The sequence below is a fragment of the Miniopterus natalensis genome, chromosome 3 (assembly GCF_054644295.1).
Source record: "Miniopterus natalensis isolate mMinNat1 chromosome 3, mMinNat1.hap1, whole genome shotgun sequence".
Classification (NCBI taxonomy): domain Eukaryota; kingdom Metazoa; phylum Chordata; class Mammalia; order Chiroptera; family Miniopteridae; genus Miniopterus; species Miniopterus natalensis.
The window spans coordinates 43354622-43374351 of NC_142083.1; the positions used below are offsets into that span (position 1 = coordinate 43354622).

The 19730-nt window shown below is 38.6% G+C and overlaps 1 protein-coding gene across 1 annotated transcript in view; it reads right to left on the reverse strand.

Moving 5' to 3' along the window:
• Window positions 1-768: 768 nt before the first annotated feature.
• The window catches only part of EDIL3 (EGF like and discoidin domains 3), a 357017-nt gene continuing 338055 nt past the window's right edge, over window positions 769-19730 (reverse strand). The window contains exon 11 of the mRNA XM_016210330.2: window positions 769-3680. Within this exon, the coding sequence (XP_016065816.1) occupies window positions 3534-3680 (147 nt within the window). The 3' untranslated portion in view covers window positions 769-3533. The remainder of the gene's footprint in view (window positions 3681-19730) is intronic.

The following is a 19730-nucleotide window of genomic DNA, read 5'->3' on the forward strand; positions in this document are numbered from 1 at the left end:
AAAAATGTCCACAGCTAAAAGGAGCAGAAAGAAATGCACACATTTTAATTATTTTGGATAGGACGATTTTGTTGATGTTAATATATATTCGCAGGCTATTGTAATTTCTGTTTTTTTCTGTATTTTTTTAACTGTCTTGTATGAAAAGAAGGAAGGAAGGAAGGAAGGAAGGAAGGAAGGAAGGAGGGAGGGAGGGAGGGAGGGAGGGAGGGAGGGAGGGAGGGAGGGAGGGAGGGAGGGAGGAAGAAAGAAAGAAAGAAAGAAAGAAAGAAAGAAAGAAAGAAAGAAAGAAAGAAAGAAAGAAAGAAAGAAAGAAAGAAAGAAAGAGAGAAAGAGAGAAAGAGAGAAAGAGAGAAAGAGAGAAAGAGAGAAAGAGAGAAAGAGAGGAAAGGAGAGGAAAGGGGAAAGGAGAGGGGAGGGGAGGGGAGGGGAGGGGAGGGGAGGGGAGGGGAGGGGAGGGGAGGGGAGGGGAGGGGAGGGGAGGGGAGGGGAGGGGAGGGGAGGGGAGGGGAGGGGAGGGGAGGAGAGGGGAGGAGAGGAGAGGAGAGGAGAGGAGAGGAGAGGAGAGGAGAGGAGAGGAGAGGAGAGGAGAGGAGAGGAGAGGAGAGGAGAGGAGAGGAGAGGAGAGGAGAGGAGAGGAGAGGAGAGGAGAGGAGAGGAGAGGAGAGGAAAGAAAGAAGCCAAGCAACTTGTTAAAGAGTAGTGGGCATACACATTCAGACAATTTGTATATTCTTACAAATGTGTTTAATTACAACTGCTTCAAAATTATCCCAGATTTTCAAAAGTTTTATTTTAAGTTTGAAGACTAGACAAGGTCATACTGATTTTACAACATCCTACATGATTTAAGTATATATACAAAGAAAAAAACCAACAACATTGGAATATTACACAGCTTGAATGTTTGCAAAGGTTATTTGTGTCTTAGTTTTTTCTGTACTTACTGACACATCAGACGCCAGCAGTATTATATTTCATAATTTGTCGACGAGCAAAGGTACAATCATTAGTACCCAAAATTCACACCAGTCCTTATGAAGTCATTCAGAAAGAGAAAGTCAACCCTAAAATTAGACTTAGTGACTATAATAAATGCTTTTAATAAGACATAAATTAAATGAGGATGTTTAAAATGTTAATTTGATAGGTTATGAAATTAACATTATAGTTACTCAATGTGATGAAGACTAGAGTTCTGCGTATTCTTGCTTATAGGATTTCACTTGTTTTAGTGTGAATTTAAATAGTCAATTGACTTCACTTAGATGTCACTTAGATGCAAGTGACATAAAAGCTACATACTTCCTCACAATAATTATTAACATTTCCACATGTGAAAATCTCTTTATTGTCTTGAATTTTGGGGCATCATGGAACAAATAAATATCCCATTCATTGTGCCATGTTGGCCAAGAACACTTACAGCCGAGAGAAAATGCACAAGCAATAGAAGGTCAGTTCAATGTACTTCTAAAAGGTAACAAATATAATTTTAACAAACTCCCTTTGAAAATATTTGTTTAAAAAACTATTGATAGAAGGTAAAATTCAAAGCATCATAAGAAGCCATGAATAATTTTGAAAAAGTAAACCATTACAAAGAATTATTCATAATTTTTAAAACAGTCTATTAAGAATGAAGAGTTATGTGTTATCTACAAAGGAAAACGGCTAAAAATTTGGTGTAAAACTTAAGGGAGGAAGGGCTACTGGCTAGCAGTAAGTGTGTGTATATGTTTGGACTTAAATAATTATTTGCAACATGACTTTAAAATTTAGCAAATTAAAAATATTTAAATTCCTAACTTTAAAGTTATCATAAAAAGGCAATATTGAGGACATGGCAATTTGGTTTTTGAAAGATGCTGAAAACTGATCACCATTTCAGATGCTTCAAGTCAACAATTTTATATTAAGAGCCTGAGCTAGAAAGCATGTGGGCTTAGGACAAATATGTGGCCAGACAGTTCTAATTTTGCTCTTATTAAAAATACCATGATGATTGACTTTCTCTTTAAATTCTTTACTATAATTGAAGACCACTCCATATATACATCATTAAGAAATGCTAATAACACATGGACAGACAAGACAGTAACAATCTAGTGGCTTTTGTTATGCAGCACAAATAGTAAAAGAAAAACAAACTTTGCAGTGTTGCACAGGACCTCAGCATTTCGTAGACATACTGTACTTTCTTTTCCAGGACCCTTAATTTAAAACTCTAATAATTCGGTGTCTAAGCCTTATAAAATAAATAATTGTAAAGCTTATAAGTTAGATGTTGAGGACTTTTATGGAGGCAGTGTGAGCTTTAATTTGAGAGATATGTCAATGAAACCTCCATTATCAATAACAAATTGTTATGATAATTGCTTATTTTTTCAGGACCTTTGAAGCAAAATAAATAGAAATCAATTTTCATCTTGAAAATGGTTTACTATTCTGTCATTAGTAAGTACTTTTCTTCTCACAAATAACTAACTACACAATGTGCTTTCCTGGGAAACCACCACCAGTTTCAAATCCTAATGAAATTCTGGTTTCCCAGGAAGTGCAGAGATGAGTAAAGAAATCATGAGTATGCTTGGCCAAGCTACACAGCACTATGTTAACATTGGTTTGTTAAAAAAAAATTTTAAATAGACAAATCCTTCATCATTCTATTATGTTAAAGTAAAGATAAGGCTATACAAATACCATAAAAATGAAGATAGAAATTTTGGTTTAAAGGGACATACTACAATTTTATTCTTGTTTATCTTGCAAAATGGTAGTATTGGGTTCTTTATAAAGGAAGTATTTGGAATTTACATAATTATAGCTTCCTTCCAAAGTAGAATTTCAGATTCAATCTACTGATATTAATAAGGTCATTCTACTAATTTTCAGTCATGTTCCATATGTAAACAAACATGATACTTCTTTTAGGCAAATAAGAGAAAAACTCAATTGGAAAAAGTATGAACTTATTCAGGCAATATATAGGATATAAAGCAGAACAAAAAGAAAAAAGATCACATGGTGTCTGATAGAAATAATAAAAGTAAGATGAGAATTATAGTATCAGTGAGTACTGCATGTTACAAATTCTTCTTCAAAATCCTGTTACAAACACCGAGAGTGTTTGGGAGGCACGGGAAACAATGTAGAGCCGCTACAGAAGAAAAAACTTATTGCTAACACTGTAGGATTCCTTTTATAGGAACTGGTTGAGTATAGATTATAAAGTTCTACCAACTCTTGCTTTTATTTGATACCTATGAGACTGACTTACCCTTGCTACTTTCTCTCCCTCATATAGTTCAACCAGCGTGAGTCATTCGGGAAACCATGAGAAAAGGAATTCACAACTAATGTGATGTTGCTTAAGAAACTGAAATGATAAAGATGAAATTAAACCATGGAAAAGGCAGGCTTAGACCTCCTTAAAAAGACAGTTAGCGGCCCACCGTCATCCGAGCACTGCTCCACGGCGAGCCCCGTGGGCCCCGCGGGTCGCGCACAGTCCGCGCCGCGGGCCGGGCGCCTCACTCCTCCGCGCAGCCCAGCAGCTCGGCCCGCAGCGTGATGCGCCCGTACCAGGACCAGGGCAGGATCCGCAGGTGCCGCGCGTGGATGGGGGGGTCGATGACGTTTTTCCTGTGGGTGTCGTTGTCGAAATTGCCCTGGAAAACCTAGCGGAGGAGAGCGAAGAGTATCAGTCATAGAGCTGCTTTTCCTTGGGAATTATTTGTATTCTTTTCTTGTTTGTGAGAACAAGAAAATGTGAGATTTGATAACTAATCACGCTAGGTTTTTAAAAACATATTGCAGCTTCTTTTTAATGATCATTTTAAAATTAAATCGTCAATCTGTAAAGAATTAAATAAGACAAAAATTTGTTGTGTAATGCAGGAATACATAGATCTTTCATTTTATCTGCCTTTCAGGTTGTTGTTTTGTTTTTTTTAATGCAACAAATATTTTTTGTTTTTGTCACAGCGACGCTGGTTAAGCGGTTTGCTGAAAGTGTTCTCAGCTCAGAGATCCAGGCTGCTTGCAAATTACAGCCACATCTGAAACATGGGCCTGCACATTCACAAGGGACAAGGGGAGAGAGAGCTGCTAGACGGTGCAGGGTATTTGAAAGAGCAAGGTATGGACGCAGCTTGCATCATTTCTGGGTACATCTCACTGGCCTTAACCAATTCTGTGACCCTGGCCTAACCGAAAGGGTGGAAATGCAGAGGAACTCATGGGTCTGGGGTGAGCACAGCCGTCTTATCAAAGTGTCCTTTGCTCACTTCTCACATAGAGAACAAGATTAATCCATCACCGAGAGACGACCTGATCAATGCTATTTTTGAGCCACTTTTTTTTGGCTTTCCTCTCTAGTAATTCCTGGATCCATCATCTGCTGGGATCACCGGGGCTCAGGATGCTCTTAGATGTTGGCACTGAGTGACTGTTCTACTTTACTCTTTTGTTTCAAAGCTTTTGAGCATTTTTCTCCCAAGAGAGCTTCATCATAACTTTGACAAGTCTCTGCTTCAGGAAAAATAATATCAAAATCAAAACACTGGGATCCTGCCCTGGCCGGGTGGCTCAGTAGGTTGGAGCAATGTTATGTACACCACGATCTTGTGGGTTCGATTCCCCATCAGGGCACAGGCCTAGGCTGTGGGTTCAGTCTTTAGTGGGGCATGTATGGGAGGCAACAGATCGATGTTTCTCTCTCACATCAATGTTTTTTGCTCTCTCTCTCTCAAAAAAACATACCCTCAGGTGAAGATTAAAAAATATATATATAAAAAACCCACAACATTGGGATTCTGATGAGAATGACATTAAATAGATCTATCATTTTATCTGCCTATGGCAATAATATGACCCTAAAGTAATCATACATTACTTTTGGAGAAATTCATGTATTTATATTTATTCTTAAAGATTTTACTATTTGAAACACATAGATTCTGCACATTATTAAATTATTTCTAACTATTTCATATTTACATGTTTGTTTTAGCACAATTAGGATAGTAAAAATCACTTCAAGGTTTCTCTTTTAACTTTATGAGGCATCTTATAATTAGAAGATAACTTTATTTTTGGCTTCAGATCAAAACATGACTATATGACCAAAGGGAAACCTGAAAATAAAATCACCCCCAAAGCAGGAAAAAAAACACCACTCCATCATCACATGACAATATTTAGCCCATATCTTTGAATATCCTAAAATTAAAAGGAATGTTTTAATAGAAGCAACAGGCAACATGGGGTAATCTTTCTGTTGGTTTCATGGAAAGACTGAGGGGAAACTCAAGTGCCATTGACATCTGGTGGGGAATGATTTTTCAACTTGACACCACATATATCTCAAATTGTATTTTTGAATAAATATTTGCTGAAGAAGAGAATACTGAATTATGCCCAGTCTAGAACTCATCCTCCTGGCACACCTGAATTCACATTCCTATAACGGAAATTTTATCTTCAGCAACATTCTGGCTTGCATTGACCAAGGAGGAACTAACCCTCAATTAAAATGTGTTACTAAGTAACAGTGTCTCTGTTAGCAAAAGTTCACATGTATAGGACATACCTCAAAAACACTCATCACAATTTTGAGAGAGGTTGTCATTGCAACAGCAGAAAGTAGGGGAGTACATGTTATGGTTCCCTGACATTCTCTCTGACATAGGATATTGGATTCAAATGCTTCACTGAGACTCTGGTGTTACAATTTAATATAGAAGCTAAAATCCAATTTCATAGCCCTGCTAGAGAACTTAATGTATATCTTTGGAAAAATGGAGTTTAAATTCATTAACTTTCATCACAAGATCTATGACAGTCCACAATATACTGTTATACCACTTGTTGGGAAGGAAATACAGGAAGAAACAATTTTTTTTCAAGTCGCTGGTCTTCAGCACATGTTTCCATCAGAAACTATGAACCCAAAAAACTAGAGTCGACTTAGTTATACTTATATATTTATAATGGAGAACACATATAGAGAAATGACATTGGCTCTCAAATGGCTCACAGCGAGGACATTCCTGATTTATTGTGTAAAAGTCATAAATATTTGAGTGCTCATTAAAAACAATTAAATGAAGTTTCATAAAACAGAATGATTTAAAACAAAAATGTCTACAGAAAAATAGCCAAAATCTACATTACAATCACCCAAACCGTGATATGAAACTACTGAAAATATAGTCTTATTTTCAGAGTTCTCTCGGTAATGACACGGAACAGAACACAAAGCACACATTTGCAAATTCCAGCACGACATCTTGTACTTGCTGTGCGAACATGTGGCACATACACAGTCTTCTTGTCTCTAGCACTGGGAAGATCCTGCTTAAGAATGCTATTGCAATGTTTCACCTGGCAAAAAAAATGCAAACTCAGTATTCTTAGTTAGCTTCATAAAATCTGTAAGAATTCTAGAAGAGTGCTCTCACATACACACTTTAGAGGCTTAAGCACCTTGGTTGAAATCAAGCCTGAAAAGGCTGATGGAGAACATTAAATCTCCATATAGAAAGGAAAACATTATAGGCGAGAAAGAGGCTTTGATTCAGGAGTTTTTAAAAAGAGTTTGCACGGGTTTCAGTTTCAGGAGACTTAATTAGCCCATGACAGGTGTACTGACGTACTCCACCAGGAGAATGCTTAGGGTTCTCTTAGGCTTTTCCCAACATATGGGGTCTCAAGAAAAAGGCACTCAAGGTACTTTGGAGAGGTCTGTACAATTACGACCTAGGAGTATGAACGAGAAAGTGCGGCTGCCTCCACGCGGCTGCGATCTTGGATTTTGTTTCCTGATATCAACTCTTCTGTAGTAGTTAAAATTCAAATCAGATTCAAGGGATTATTCAAATCTCAATGCGGAGAGACTATCCGATAAAATAAGACAGTTAGATGTTGCTTCAAGCAACATTTAATATTTTTTGTAAGACGAGACTTGTCGTTCTTGGTTAGAGACGAAGGTCTACCAAGGCCAGAGCAGACGTCACCATGGGAGGCGCCGAGGATCTTGGAGGAAGCGATGGGCTCCAGGGCGGGGTCTGAGCGCTGGGCATGGCCCAGCTTCTCTTCGCACCATGTCATGACCCTGCCTTCCACAATGTCAAGAAACCCTTTGGGGATTTCTTGCATATACTACTTAATTAGCAACTCATCTGGTTTGTGAAGTGTAATTCTTTTTATTTGTCCTAAACTTAACTCATTAAAAGTTTAAGAGAGATTCCCATTGTTCCAACCCTTTGGAATGTATGTTCATATTGTCCAAATAGTGAGTAGTTTTAAGCTTTTTTTTTTTTTTTTTTACAGCCTCCCTCAGCTCTGCAAGGCAAACAAGTCAGTATTTTACCAAGGTCTCAAGGGACCATCAGTTCATCCCTTTGACCTTTAGGTCACCCCCTTCTAGACTTCATTATTTCTCTTCTGACATATGGAGACTAAAGCCATATGTAGGATTCCAGATACTAAGGACATAAAAGGGTTAAATAAAGCTTTCTCAAGTTTTCCCATTTGCATTTGCCTTGCTAATGGTGTCAAACACACTGTTGGCTTTATTGACTCTACATTTATAGTGATCTGATGTCCTTCAGAGACAGGAAAGGACAAAGATAAAAAATCCATTTCTCTAGGGAAGCTCGGTTGTGTGTGGGTGGGTGGGGGCGCCGGGGAGTGCAAAAGCTAAGAGTCCTTTATTCAGCATATGTCATTTCAATTATTTATACTCTTCATCTAGAATGCTTATAAAGAAGTTAGAAGAGAACAGTCTTTTCTAGCTCAAATTCCTGAGAAACCCTTTTTTTATTTAATTCCACCCAAACAATGGCAGAAACAGGCTTGGCAGAGAGGGAATAGCGCCAGCTGCCCTCTCTGCTGTTTGGGATGTGGAGCCTGCTGCATCCCTGGTAAGCTCAATGTGGCAGCGCAGTGTGGACTTAGGCATCTTGAAAGTCTGCCTTTTTATTGGGCTGAAATATGTCTTTTTCTAACTTCCATCTACTGATCCTAGTGCTTTATTCTTAATGTGCATAGAAATCTAGGATCCAAACGAAAACAAAAACAATACAAAAGCAAGAAGACAAACCCAACAACACCTTTGACATATTTAATAATAACTAACACAAGCCTTTCAAATGCAAATTCAATGCTAGGCTAAACATTAATGGTTCCTCAAAAAAATTCCTCAAGTAAGGTGACTTTCAAACTTATCTTGATTTCATTCCACCGGCTTCCCTCTGGTTTAACTGTAACTTGATTAGAGTGTGGCATTTGTTGGGACACAGTATGTGGTTATACCCGAATGGCTCTCAGGAGAATGCATCTCTGTTGTAGAAGCAATATTTCTATCAATGCAGTCTAAGATTTAAAACTATTATACTACATTTTGGGTCATGGCTAATTGATTTACGGTCAAATAAAAAACTCTGAACTTTTCATAAAATTTCTCTTAAGCCAGGATTTTCCCATTTTTTTTACTATAAAATGGATTTACAGTGGATGCAGAGATTTATATTTATCCCAATTTCATTTCAGTTTATTGAATTCATGACATTTTAAAATAGCAATTCTTAGTTGAAATTATGGTCTATTTAAAAAATAGTGGAAATTTAGTGGACATTAAGATTTAAGTATTTCATAAAGTAACTATTTATGTATTATGTAAGTATAAAATCTGATTTTTGTGGTGACATAAAGGACTTACACTTATTAGTTTATAGTTCAGCATCATAAAACTCATTTTCATGTACCGTGCATCAACATTACTTGAGTTTTTTGGATTGTCAAATATTTCAATTATAACTTGAATCAATGTTTTAAGTGACTTATAGGCTTATGAAAATTTTTCACAGAATGAATATACACAAGTGGTATTAAACATAACATTTATTCATCTGAATAGGGTTTACATGAGAGCTTCAGTTTTTTCTGATTCTCTGATTAGATTATTAATATATTTTAGGCTAAGCTGAAATTTAATTTATACCTTATTTTGCTCTATTTTGGAGCATTTCAAAAATCAAAACTTTTCAATAAAAAGAGTAAAATGAAATTTATTATTTTAAAATGTATACAAAATTGTTTTTTAAAAAGTTTCAGTTAGTTGCATAAATCTACACCGCATTAAAAAAATCTTTTTGGCAGTTTCACATGTGTGAAACTTCTGTTAGTGGATGGATATAAAAAGTTTGAAAACAAAGTTAGGTTCTTTTAGCTGACATAGACTCTAGCTATTTTCAGTGAATTCAATTTTCTAGGAAAATTTACCAGCATCCTGAAACCATTTCATGATTGAATGGCTAGTATATCATTCTTGATGGTATTCTCTACAATCAATTCCACTAACCCAATGAAACTGTAACAAAATTAGTCTAAATATAAGTACATTCTTTCAGGTGTAATAAGGAAACAAGGAACCAGTTTTCAGGTAAATTCCAATATTCTAGGAAATGTTCCTTGAAAAATAGTGCCTATTGAGAATCACATTCTAAGAGGTACAGCCAACAAACAAACAAACACAAAAAAACCCAAGGCTCTGTTGGAGATAGCAGATTGTATTAACAAGGGCCTACGGTGACCATCAGCCGGCAGAAGAATGCGCTGGGGGTGAGCCACCACCATAGGGCATTCCAACCATGCTGCGGCAAAAATCCTCAGCGGCAGAGGGACAGGGAGCTGTCACAGCGTCTTCCAACCCGAAGCATCTTAAGTAGCACTCCTGCGCTGCAAAAGTGCTGATTAAGTAAGGCCATACTCTCTTGAAACAGTTTGTTAGCAGGTGACATTTTCTGCATAGTTCAGGATGTGTCAGATCTAGTTTCGTCGCAGCATCTGCAGATACATGCCATTCCAGTGAGCAGTGTGGAGCTCACACAGCTTTGTGTAATATGAGTGTGCAGTAAAAGACTAACCTTACCCAAAGGGAGTCTGACCTTTGTGTTCAGCTACTGGGGGGAAATCTAAACCCTTGGAAAGTGCTGTATGATAAGAGTGTCTTTGTTTACGTGGGGGCCTTAGCCATGCCAACAATGTGATTTATGGTGGGAGCTCTGGAGCAGCTTCACTGTTGGAGGGGCTGGAGACTCAAGTCAGCCATGCAGGCGTTCAACCATGACTACGTGACTGGGCTGCAATAAAAGCTCTGAGCATCAGGGCTGAGGCGACTTCCCCTGGTTGGCAACACTTCTTGCCTATTGTCACACATCACTGCTAAGACAGGTTAGCCCTGCCCAAGGCTCCACTGAGAGAGAACAGGAAGCTCAAGCCTCGAACTCTTCTGGACTCGGCTCCACATGGCTGATTTTTATCTGAATCCCTTCACTGTCATGAAGTGTGACTGTGAGTGTAATAGTTTTAAACAAGTTCCATGAGTCCTTGTAGTGAATTATCAAACCTGAGGTGGTCTTAGGGGCCTGTGACTTTGCAATCGGTGCCAGAAATAAGGGTGGAATTGTGAACTCCCCAACTTTGCAGTAAGCGATTGATATTAAAGGGTTAGAAGACTTTTTGATATTTGTAATATTGATTAGTCTGAAAAGGGAACTCAATTGTCTGAAAGGATTGTATCTAAAACTTTCTCATATCATGTGCCAGACTTGGGACAAAATTAATCATTAACTTAATCTTTTCTGATTTTTTGAACAAATTCTGACATGACAACCTATTAAAATTTATTTATTGTAGCCCTGGAGTACACTGTCTAAATTCTCTACTCTTAGGTTCTATTCTATTTTACTTGCTCTTGTTTTTATTTTCTGGATAATATTTATTCTCAAGGACATAAATTTAATAAATATATCAAACAACTAGTATTACTTGTCCTGTTTCATATTTTAGTAACAAAACAATTCAACACCTTTATTCTTCTGTATTTCTTTAATGTCATTTCTGTAAAGGCTTACACATTCTTTGGGGAAATTTACTTTGGCCATCTACTGAAGATTAATTTAAAATCTTTGGAGAAACTGCAGTCAGGTTTTCTGCAAGCTGTAGAGCATTGTGACATATATAAATAATTCTGCACCATATTTCATATTGGATGCCAATTTTTCCGTGTTCCTTTCAAAATGTTTTGTTTCACGAGCCCTTTTAAAAGTCTGGACCCTGGTTGCTTCAGAGATTTCTTTGCTTCTCAAGCTCCTTCAATGAAATTATAAAAAGCTTTCAAACTGCCCATCCAAAGATTTAACTGCAAAGGTCCAATTATAGAACATTTGTGTTTAATGGGGAAGTGAAAAGAAAAACATGGGACAAGTTCCCTGTCTTTCTTCCACCAGTGCATGAATCATTTTCAACCATTGAGATGAATATATGGATTCTCTGAGAAAATTATTTTCACTCCCATTGTTGCTCTCAGGAGACTTCTTGTGATTCTGAAATGGGCTCTCTTTTGTTATTATGAAAAAAACTAGGTCTTTTCATTGAACTGATCTGGCTTTGCTTCATGCTCCAACTGTACATAAATCTCTCCTTATATCCCAAGAAATTTTTAACCAACCTACAAATTTGATGTTCACTTAGAAGTCTTGCATACTATTTTGCAATCTATTGTACTTTCTGGTAGACTTATTTTTTCTTCAAAATGCACCAATGGAAGATTTTAAATAATTGGCCAAAAATGCAAAAATGTTGTATTTTTTTTCTACCCTGGGGATAAAGAGCCACTTGTTACTTTTCAAATTGTCATATATTCTCTGTCATTTTCCTTTAATTGATGTGAAACCTGGTTGGCTGATATACAATTATCGATTGGGAAAGAGAGCTGTGACCCCTTTCTAAGACTGATTCTTTCCTGGGTAATCTGGGGGTTGGAGTGTTGGTAAAAAGGAGAAAATGGCTCATCTTTGGGAGTGTTTTTGAAAACTTTTAACTTCCGGCCTCACATAGAAGGAGTCAACTGACCCAAAGAGATATGAGATTAAGGGATCTACTATCCACAGTCATATGGACTTCTCTATTATTGGAATGCTGGCATAGGTTAGACTTGTAATTTCCTAGTCCAGTGTGAGAGTGACAAGTTGAGCTAAGGATTTGCTAAGATACAACCTAGCCAGATGACAGGGGAAAGGGACTGGGGACAAGGCAGCCCCCTTCATTCCTCCTGTGGTTTTCTTTCATAACCTAGACACCAAGTAGCTGGAGACCTGGCAGCTTCCTAGAAAGAGCCAGAAGAGCCTCACTGAGGAATTCACATGAGTTTTGTTATTAGGTGTTGACCCTGGAAAACCACCCAGTAAAAGATTAACTCTATTGACTGCTGTCTTCCCTCTCCTAAACCAGCTGGCATTTAGAATGCTCGGGCTAAAAGTCAGTAGGTGGGACACATCATCGTATTTAACACCTTTTATGATGAAAGTTTCCTTAAGTAACAAGAATATCCTAAGAAATATATCACAATGGATGATTGCCTATAAAGATTTATGGAACATAAAATATGCCATCCTAAACGGAGGCTATATATTTACACTCTCTGCCCTCTAACACTCAGATTCTGACTGCCAAAAGAAATATTCCTGCAGAAAAATTACAACTGGAAAACCATCTCTATGTTTTCAAAGATATCTCCAGGAGATGTTACCAGGAGTTGTCAGAGACTAAGGCAACCTAATTTTTTCTTTTTAGTCTAACATCAGACATGCAGAAACGCCTTTCCTTTTTTCTACAAAGTACAGAGTAGCCGGCCTCTCTTTTGAAGCCCTGTGCTCACCTCTCAGGATTTCCTGAATCATACCTGGCATTTGCATCGTATCAGAACAATCTATAGTCTGACTCTACCCTTCGCAGTAGATGAGGAAATGATGGGCAGTAGAGGAGCTGGTGTCTGAGAATTCTCACCCCAAATTAGGAGCCTTTGGTCAGTCCACATCGGCGAAGGGTTTCATGCTGTCTCGGTCAGAAATGACAGTTCAGAGACATATGTATGAGCACAGCAGTGACTGAAGCGTTCAGCATGTGTTAAGCGAAACTGGTGCCGAGGGGCAAAGAGCGCGGGGAGCCGCAGCAGGCGGTCCTGGGACAGCGCTGCGGCAGCAAAGGGGGAGCCCAGAGCCGAAAGGGGCTGGGGTGTGGCGGGCTGGCCTCGGCAGGAAGGAAGCTCTGTCCTTTAGCCCCTGTCCTGTGTGCGCACCGGGGACCACCGGACCCGCCTGGAAGGCCAGGGGGATCCGTAACAGAGTCGTAAGGTATAAGATACGGGGCATACTTATACTAAAAAATTATTCATGGTTGATCTGAAATTCAAATTCCATTGTTTTCTTTGCTAAACTTGACAGCCCTATGTGAAGAAGATAGGGAACCCTGGCCCTGAGCTGAGCAGCTGCAAACTCTGCTTTGGCCTGGATCATTCTGTCCCAAGCATTGAGGTATATTGATTATTAACAGATACTTGCCATCTGGAGGGAAACATCAATTTTGCTATTACTTATATATAGCGGTGAGTTGCCAAAAACAGAAAATAAAAGTGCTATTTTGCTATGTAAAAGTAACATTATTTTCACTCTTATGAAAAACGTGTTCCTGCCCGGTTGGCTTGGGTCAGTGGTTAAGCATCAACCTAGGATCCAGGAGATAGTGGTTCGATTCCCGGTCAGGGCACATGCTTGGGTTGCAGGCTCGATCCCCAGAAGGAGGCGGCAGGAGGCAGCCGATCAGCGACTCTCTCTCATCACTGATATTTCTATCTCTCTCTCCCTTTCTCTCTCTGAAATCAATAAAGACATATATATATATAAAGTAAAGAATAAAGAAAAACACCTTCCTTTAATTATTAACTATTTAACATTTCATTTTCTGTACGCAATTAATTTTGTTTCTAGTTTACTGGAGAGCTGGAAATTAATTCCTGTGTTCAGTTTTCTAGGGTTTGGTCTCTGTTCACAGCTGCAGAATAACAGAGGGATGTCCTTCCATGCAGGTGTAATCACTGGATTCATCTTTTAGGTTTTTTTTTTTTTAAATATATCTTTATTGATTTCAGAGAGAGGAAGGGAGAGGGAGAGAGAGAGATAGAAACATCAGTGATGAGAGAGTCACTGATCGGCTGCAGCCCGCAACCCGGGCATGTGCCCTGACCGGGAATCGAACCCCGATCGCCTGGATCCTAGGTTGATGCTCAACCGCTGAGCCATGCCCGGCTGGGCCATCTTTTAGTTTTTAAAGTTGTCTTTTAATTAGTTTTGCATCTGAAGTTATACCAGAAGCTTTATAATGATGAGAAACATGTTGCCTTTTTAGTAAGATCCCAAGGGGCTTAATACAAACGTGTGTCCCAAGAGCACTGCATACATATTAGCACAGTTTTACTTTGAGATCCAATAAAAGGAATTATATCAGAATCACTGCCCAATGGGTCACTTGGAGTGGAAGAGTCAGAAATCTTGTTACAGTTTCTCTTAAACATGGAACAAGTATCTTTTATTGTGTTTTAGATTTTAACTATGAAAAAGTAGAGAAAGACTGGAATATTAATTCACTTTGAAAGTGGTGAAGACTTTTAATTGCTCAACATACTGCCACTGAAGGTGTGATGGTGGACAGTGAAAATGGCATGTATACCATGAAGAATTAACGTTCTGAAAGGTTTTTTGTTTGTTTTTTACCTTCAAAATATATTAATAAACAGTCAAAATATTAGTTGTTTGGTAATTATTTAGAAAAGAAATCAGTTCATATTTTTTGCTGTATTCTAGCCAATGGTCAATGCACAGTTTTAACAATGAAAATAATGAGTGGTTTCTGTCTCAGACTGATCAAGTACTCATTTCAGAGCAGGACTGATAAATACCAGATTCCCATTACACAGGACTCTGTCATTTTTCTAACAAAAATAATAAAAGTTTTTCTTAGCTAAGTTCTTTATCTGGTTCATTACTGCCATTTAGTAAATAATAAGATACTTGAATTTTAAACCATTTATTAAAGTTTTATTTCCTTGGTGATTCTGCTGGGGACCTATCAACAATCAATATTTTTTATGTGTTAACAGTTTTAATCATTGCACAGGGTCGTGGCTGGGCTAACACTTGATAGTCCCTCACAGTAGTAATACAAGGATGACCTAAATAAGATAGTAAATATTTTTTTTCCATTGAGGAATCCTGTTATTATATGATTGTGTCTAATAATACGTAAGTCAATCATAAATGTGAGATAGAATTTTCAGTGCAGAGATTTTTATTAATTTCTAATGAGTGATGGCTGATTAGGAAAACACAAACTAGGACATTTAAAGACTTTCATTTTGGCATTTAAGCACTGGAAAATTAAGGCCCTAAAGCATGTAATAATAAAAGTGTTATTTTTTATTTATGAACATTTTACTTTAACAACACTGTTATGTGCAGCTACCTTATGTGTTTCACACATATTTTTTTCTTTCATGCAAAACATCTGTTAACTAGAAAAACTACCTGTTTTCACATTTTAGGTAGTTTATCAAATTTTCTGAAAATAAAGAAGTTCTGGGTTTTTGGGACATAAAATAATGAACACAAAGAAGAAACACATATTCGTTCCTCATTGTATTTCCTCCACTGTTTTCTCCTTTCTCCATACACATATTGAGAATGATGTTTCATAGCATGTGTGCTGGGATGTTATCTGTCACTAAACAGGATTCATAAGAGCAAGGAGATCATTTCCCACTCCTCTCAAACCACTCCCAAATTGTTGAGTTTATGGATTTTGTGCTTGATGTTTATTTATTTTTTTTTCTACTACCTGATGGTGTGTCCTTAGACAAGCACTTTGAGTTTGTTTTAAATAAAGAAGATTAAAAAATCCAATGCCACCTAAGAAAAGTAAAGGCTTCATTGGCCAAAATTAACCATATATTTCACATTGCTAATCTTTAATATTATAGAATGTAAAACATACAAGGAATCTCCATTGCAACTTTAAAATCAATCCTTGAAGTGGGAATATATGCACCCCTATGTTCATAGCAGCGCAGTTTACAGTAGCTAAGATCTGGAAACAGCCCAAGGTCCCATCAGTGGATGAGTGGATAAAAAAGCTGTGGGACATTCACACCATGGAATACTAGGCAGCTGTAAAGAAGAATCTTGTACCCTTTGGGACAGTATGGATGGACCTGGAGAATATTATGCTGAGTGAAATAAGCCAGGCAGAGAAAGACAAACATCACATGATCTCACTTATATGTGGAATCTAAAGAACTTAATAAACTGATGAACAGAATAGATTCAATGACATGGAAGCATAGATGAGACTGACGAATGTCAGAGGGAGGGAGGAGGGCGAGTGGGTGGAGGGGGAGAGAGTAACCGAAGAATTTATATGCATATATGCACAACCCAAGGACACGGACAATGGAGGGGAGAGAGATTGGGAAGGGGGTGGGACAGGGTGGAACGGGTCATTGGGGGGGAAATGGGACATCTGTAATATTTTAAATAAAAATAAACAAACAAAAGCTAATAAAAAAAATCAGTCCTTGAAGAAAGACAACTAGTTTTCTATTCTTGTCTCCTAATAAATCAAATGACTACTTAAAATTAATGAGCTCCTTAACATACAATGGCCTCTGATTGTTCCTGTGGCTAGTCTGTCACTTTGGGCTGTCTGTTGTTTCTAGCACGCAGCTAGTTACTGGATTGATGCTTCAATTGTAATTATTTATGTTAGGAACCCTCTCCCTGCTCACCTCCAACCCATACGCCCACTGCCTGTTCCTCTCTTCCTTTCCTGCTCTTAAACCTCCTTTACCCTAGGTTCAAAAACAAATGTCTTTAGATAGGCAGGACACTTGGAGTTCACATTAAACATGAAAATGGAAACACTGCCCTGTTTATTTTCCCCTGAAGTTGCACCCAGTCTTCTGCCTTGTTTCTGACTCCAACCCCCCACTCACAACTGATTCTGATAAGAGTCCCCATCATGCTATTCTCTGTGCACCGTAACAAAAGCTACCACTCTGTTCACGGGTGACAATATGCTGCTTTCCAAATTCAGATTTGTTCAACGTGGTTATCCTTTCCTGATGCAGTAGGCAGATCTAGAACTGCAAACAACTTTCACTTTGGTGTATGAGCTCTATACTGGGATAGTCCTGAGATCGTGGCCTTCTTGCTCAGAGACCTTGGCAACATTTACAGAGACCCACTCTATTTCTGGCAAGAGCATGAATTATAAATGCTAAATAAGGAATTGTAGGATTTTCTTGAGTTTTGTAGTTGGTATATTATATATTACGAAAATAACTGAACTTCTTTATTCACATGTTTTCACTAAATATTTTGTCTCTGCATCAGCAGACTTCCAATCAAATCAATCAGTCTTCATGAACACATTAGCTCATAAGACAACACCTTTTTAAAAATCTCTTAATTCCATATAATTTTTATTGCATTAAAAGTGGAATCATGACATTATTATTATCTCCCTCTCTCCACTCCTGGGCAGGGTAACTTAATATACAGGGTGGGGCAAAAGTAGGTTTACAGTTGTGAGTACATGAAACACAGAGTTTATTCTTATATTATTATTTGTTAGTTATTATATTATTTTCCATACAAAGAATTGTAAACTTACTTTTGCCCCACTCTGTAATTTAAAATTAAAAAGGGTGAGCTCATCATTAAACTTTACATTATGCCGGAATAGCAACATTCTTAGGTGGTACCCTGAGTTTGAAAATACCACCTACATTTATTTAAATACAGGCAATTCTGCATTCTTCATAGCAGCCATATCCTAGTTAGGTCCCAGAATATTGAATTACAACAAGGAAGAAAGCAGATAAAATTCTAAATAACAGTTGATAGTAGATGGTGTTTATTTAAGTAAGATTGTCCTTATTTTTAGAAAACAAACTATATTGTTGTCTCCTTAACTTAGTTGTAATTAAGTCACTCTCCAAATACCTAAGTGAGCACTCTACTGCGGCTACATACAAACCTCCATCCTGTAAGGGCACAGCTCCCTTGCTATTTTTGAAGCTGAGTGCTTGGTGTGGTCAAGCAGCTATTGAAACCTGCTTTCAGAAAAGCAGCTTTTCTTTCCCTCCCTGCCTTACTTGAAAACAGTAAAGGGACTCAGTGCACGAAACTAAGGGGCTCCGTGCTCGATGGAGGGATCTTTCCTTGCTCCTGCTGCTCAGAGAGACTAATCCCCCCTTAGTTTTCCTCCTGCGGCATGAGCATCACGGTGGCCACAGGACATTCCCCTCCTCACCCCAGGGGTTCTCTGTTGACCTTCTGAGCCAGGCCGGCGGGGGGCAGCCGGCTACTGCCCGGGCCGCCGTCCCCCCAGCTGCCTCCCGGGGAGCTGGGCTTGCAGGCTTTACACTGTCCCATTCAGCGTCCGCTAACTGGGGTGTCGGCGTCACCAGGAACGCCCCGAAACTGCTGCTGGACCTGGCAGACCCCCAGGACGCAGCGTGGAGGCTCCAGTAATGACAACTGCGGCGCTGCGGCTTGTTTCTCACCCCAGTGTTGCAGGAGGGAGGGTCTCGGGGCCCAGGGACTCCGCTTCCAGGAGGAGTCACGGGCTTCTGCGAAGCGGACAGAACCGACACTGGCTTCGCCCAGCGGGGTCTTATCAGGTAACACGGGGAGGCTATGTTCTCCCTCTTAAACTAAGCTGACTGGACAACGAGGTTCTTCGCTTTCCTTGGGCCCCCCACTAGACTGGGGGTCACTGGAGGGGCCGCAGCACATGGGGACTCTTCCCGCACGCCTGGCAGAGGGGGCCGCAGCGGCCTCTCAGCACACAGCTGGGTGAATAATCTGTGTTCCCAACTCCTGCGACCTATTATTTAAAGTTTGTTGAAAGCTGATACGTATTGACTTCCTATTGTTCATAAGAGAGTCGGCAAGCTTATTAAAATCTAAACTTACTTTTGGAGACACCGATTCACACTGCCTTCTGTAGGCAAATTAGGGGCCAACCAAAGTCTTAAAGAATTATAATATATTCCATTTTGACTTGGAAAAATACAAAATTACATTTAGTTTCAAAGACTTCATTTTGGCTTTGGTGTCCATTAGAGTCATCTTTCTCACCCTTGCTTATTAGTCAAATAAGCTAGGGCCTCTGGAAACATTAAGATTCCTGGCTCATCCCCAGAACCAGAGGCAGGGCCCAGAAATCTGTATTTCTTAACAAGCTCTCACATGAGTGCTGTGATCAGATGATTTTGGCAACCAGTGAATCAGACAGTTCACCAAGGTGTTGTAGAATGTTCTTAATGAGTATGTATCATTAATCTTTAAGGTCCAATACAATCTTATTGGAAACGGGGTTCTGGATTTTCTCTTATGGAGAATCCAGAGTAAAGCTACAATGTCTGTGACTTATGCTTTTAGAAATCCTGGATAATTTTTCAGGGAGAGGAACAAAATAGAATATTAGGAGCTTCTTTTTTCCCCAAAGAAGAAAGCTCCCAAGGTGTGAATTCAGGTTTATTTAAACACGATATTATGATTAAAAAACTGGATGAAAAATCCATCTTAATTTGTAATTTTTTCCATATAAGTACTCTTCCTGAAATTTATTATTGTTTTTACTTTGGCTTATAACCTTAGAAATTAAATACTGAAAGTGTCTGTCAAATTTTGCAATTTTCCTGCTAACTGCAGTAAAAAGAGCTCCAAAACTATAAAACAAATGTCACTTTCATGAGAGCAAAGGAACATTTGACTTTCAAATAAAAAAGTATCTGAATCCATGCTGCAGAGCAATATAACAGT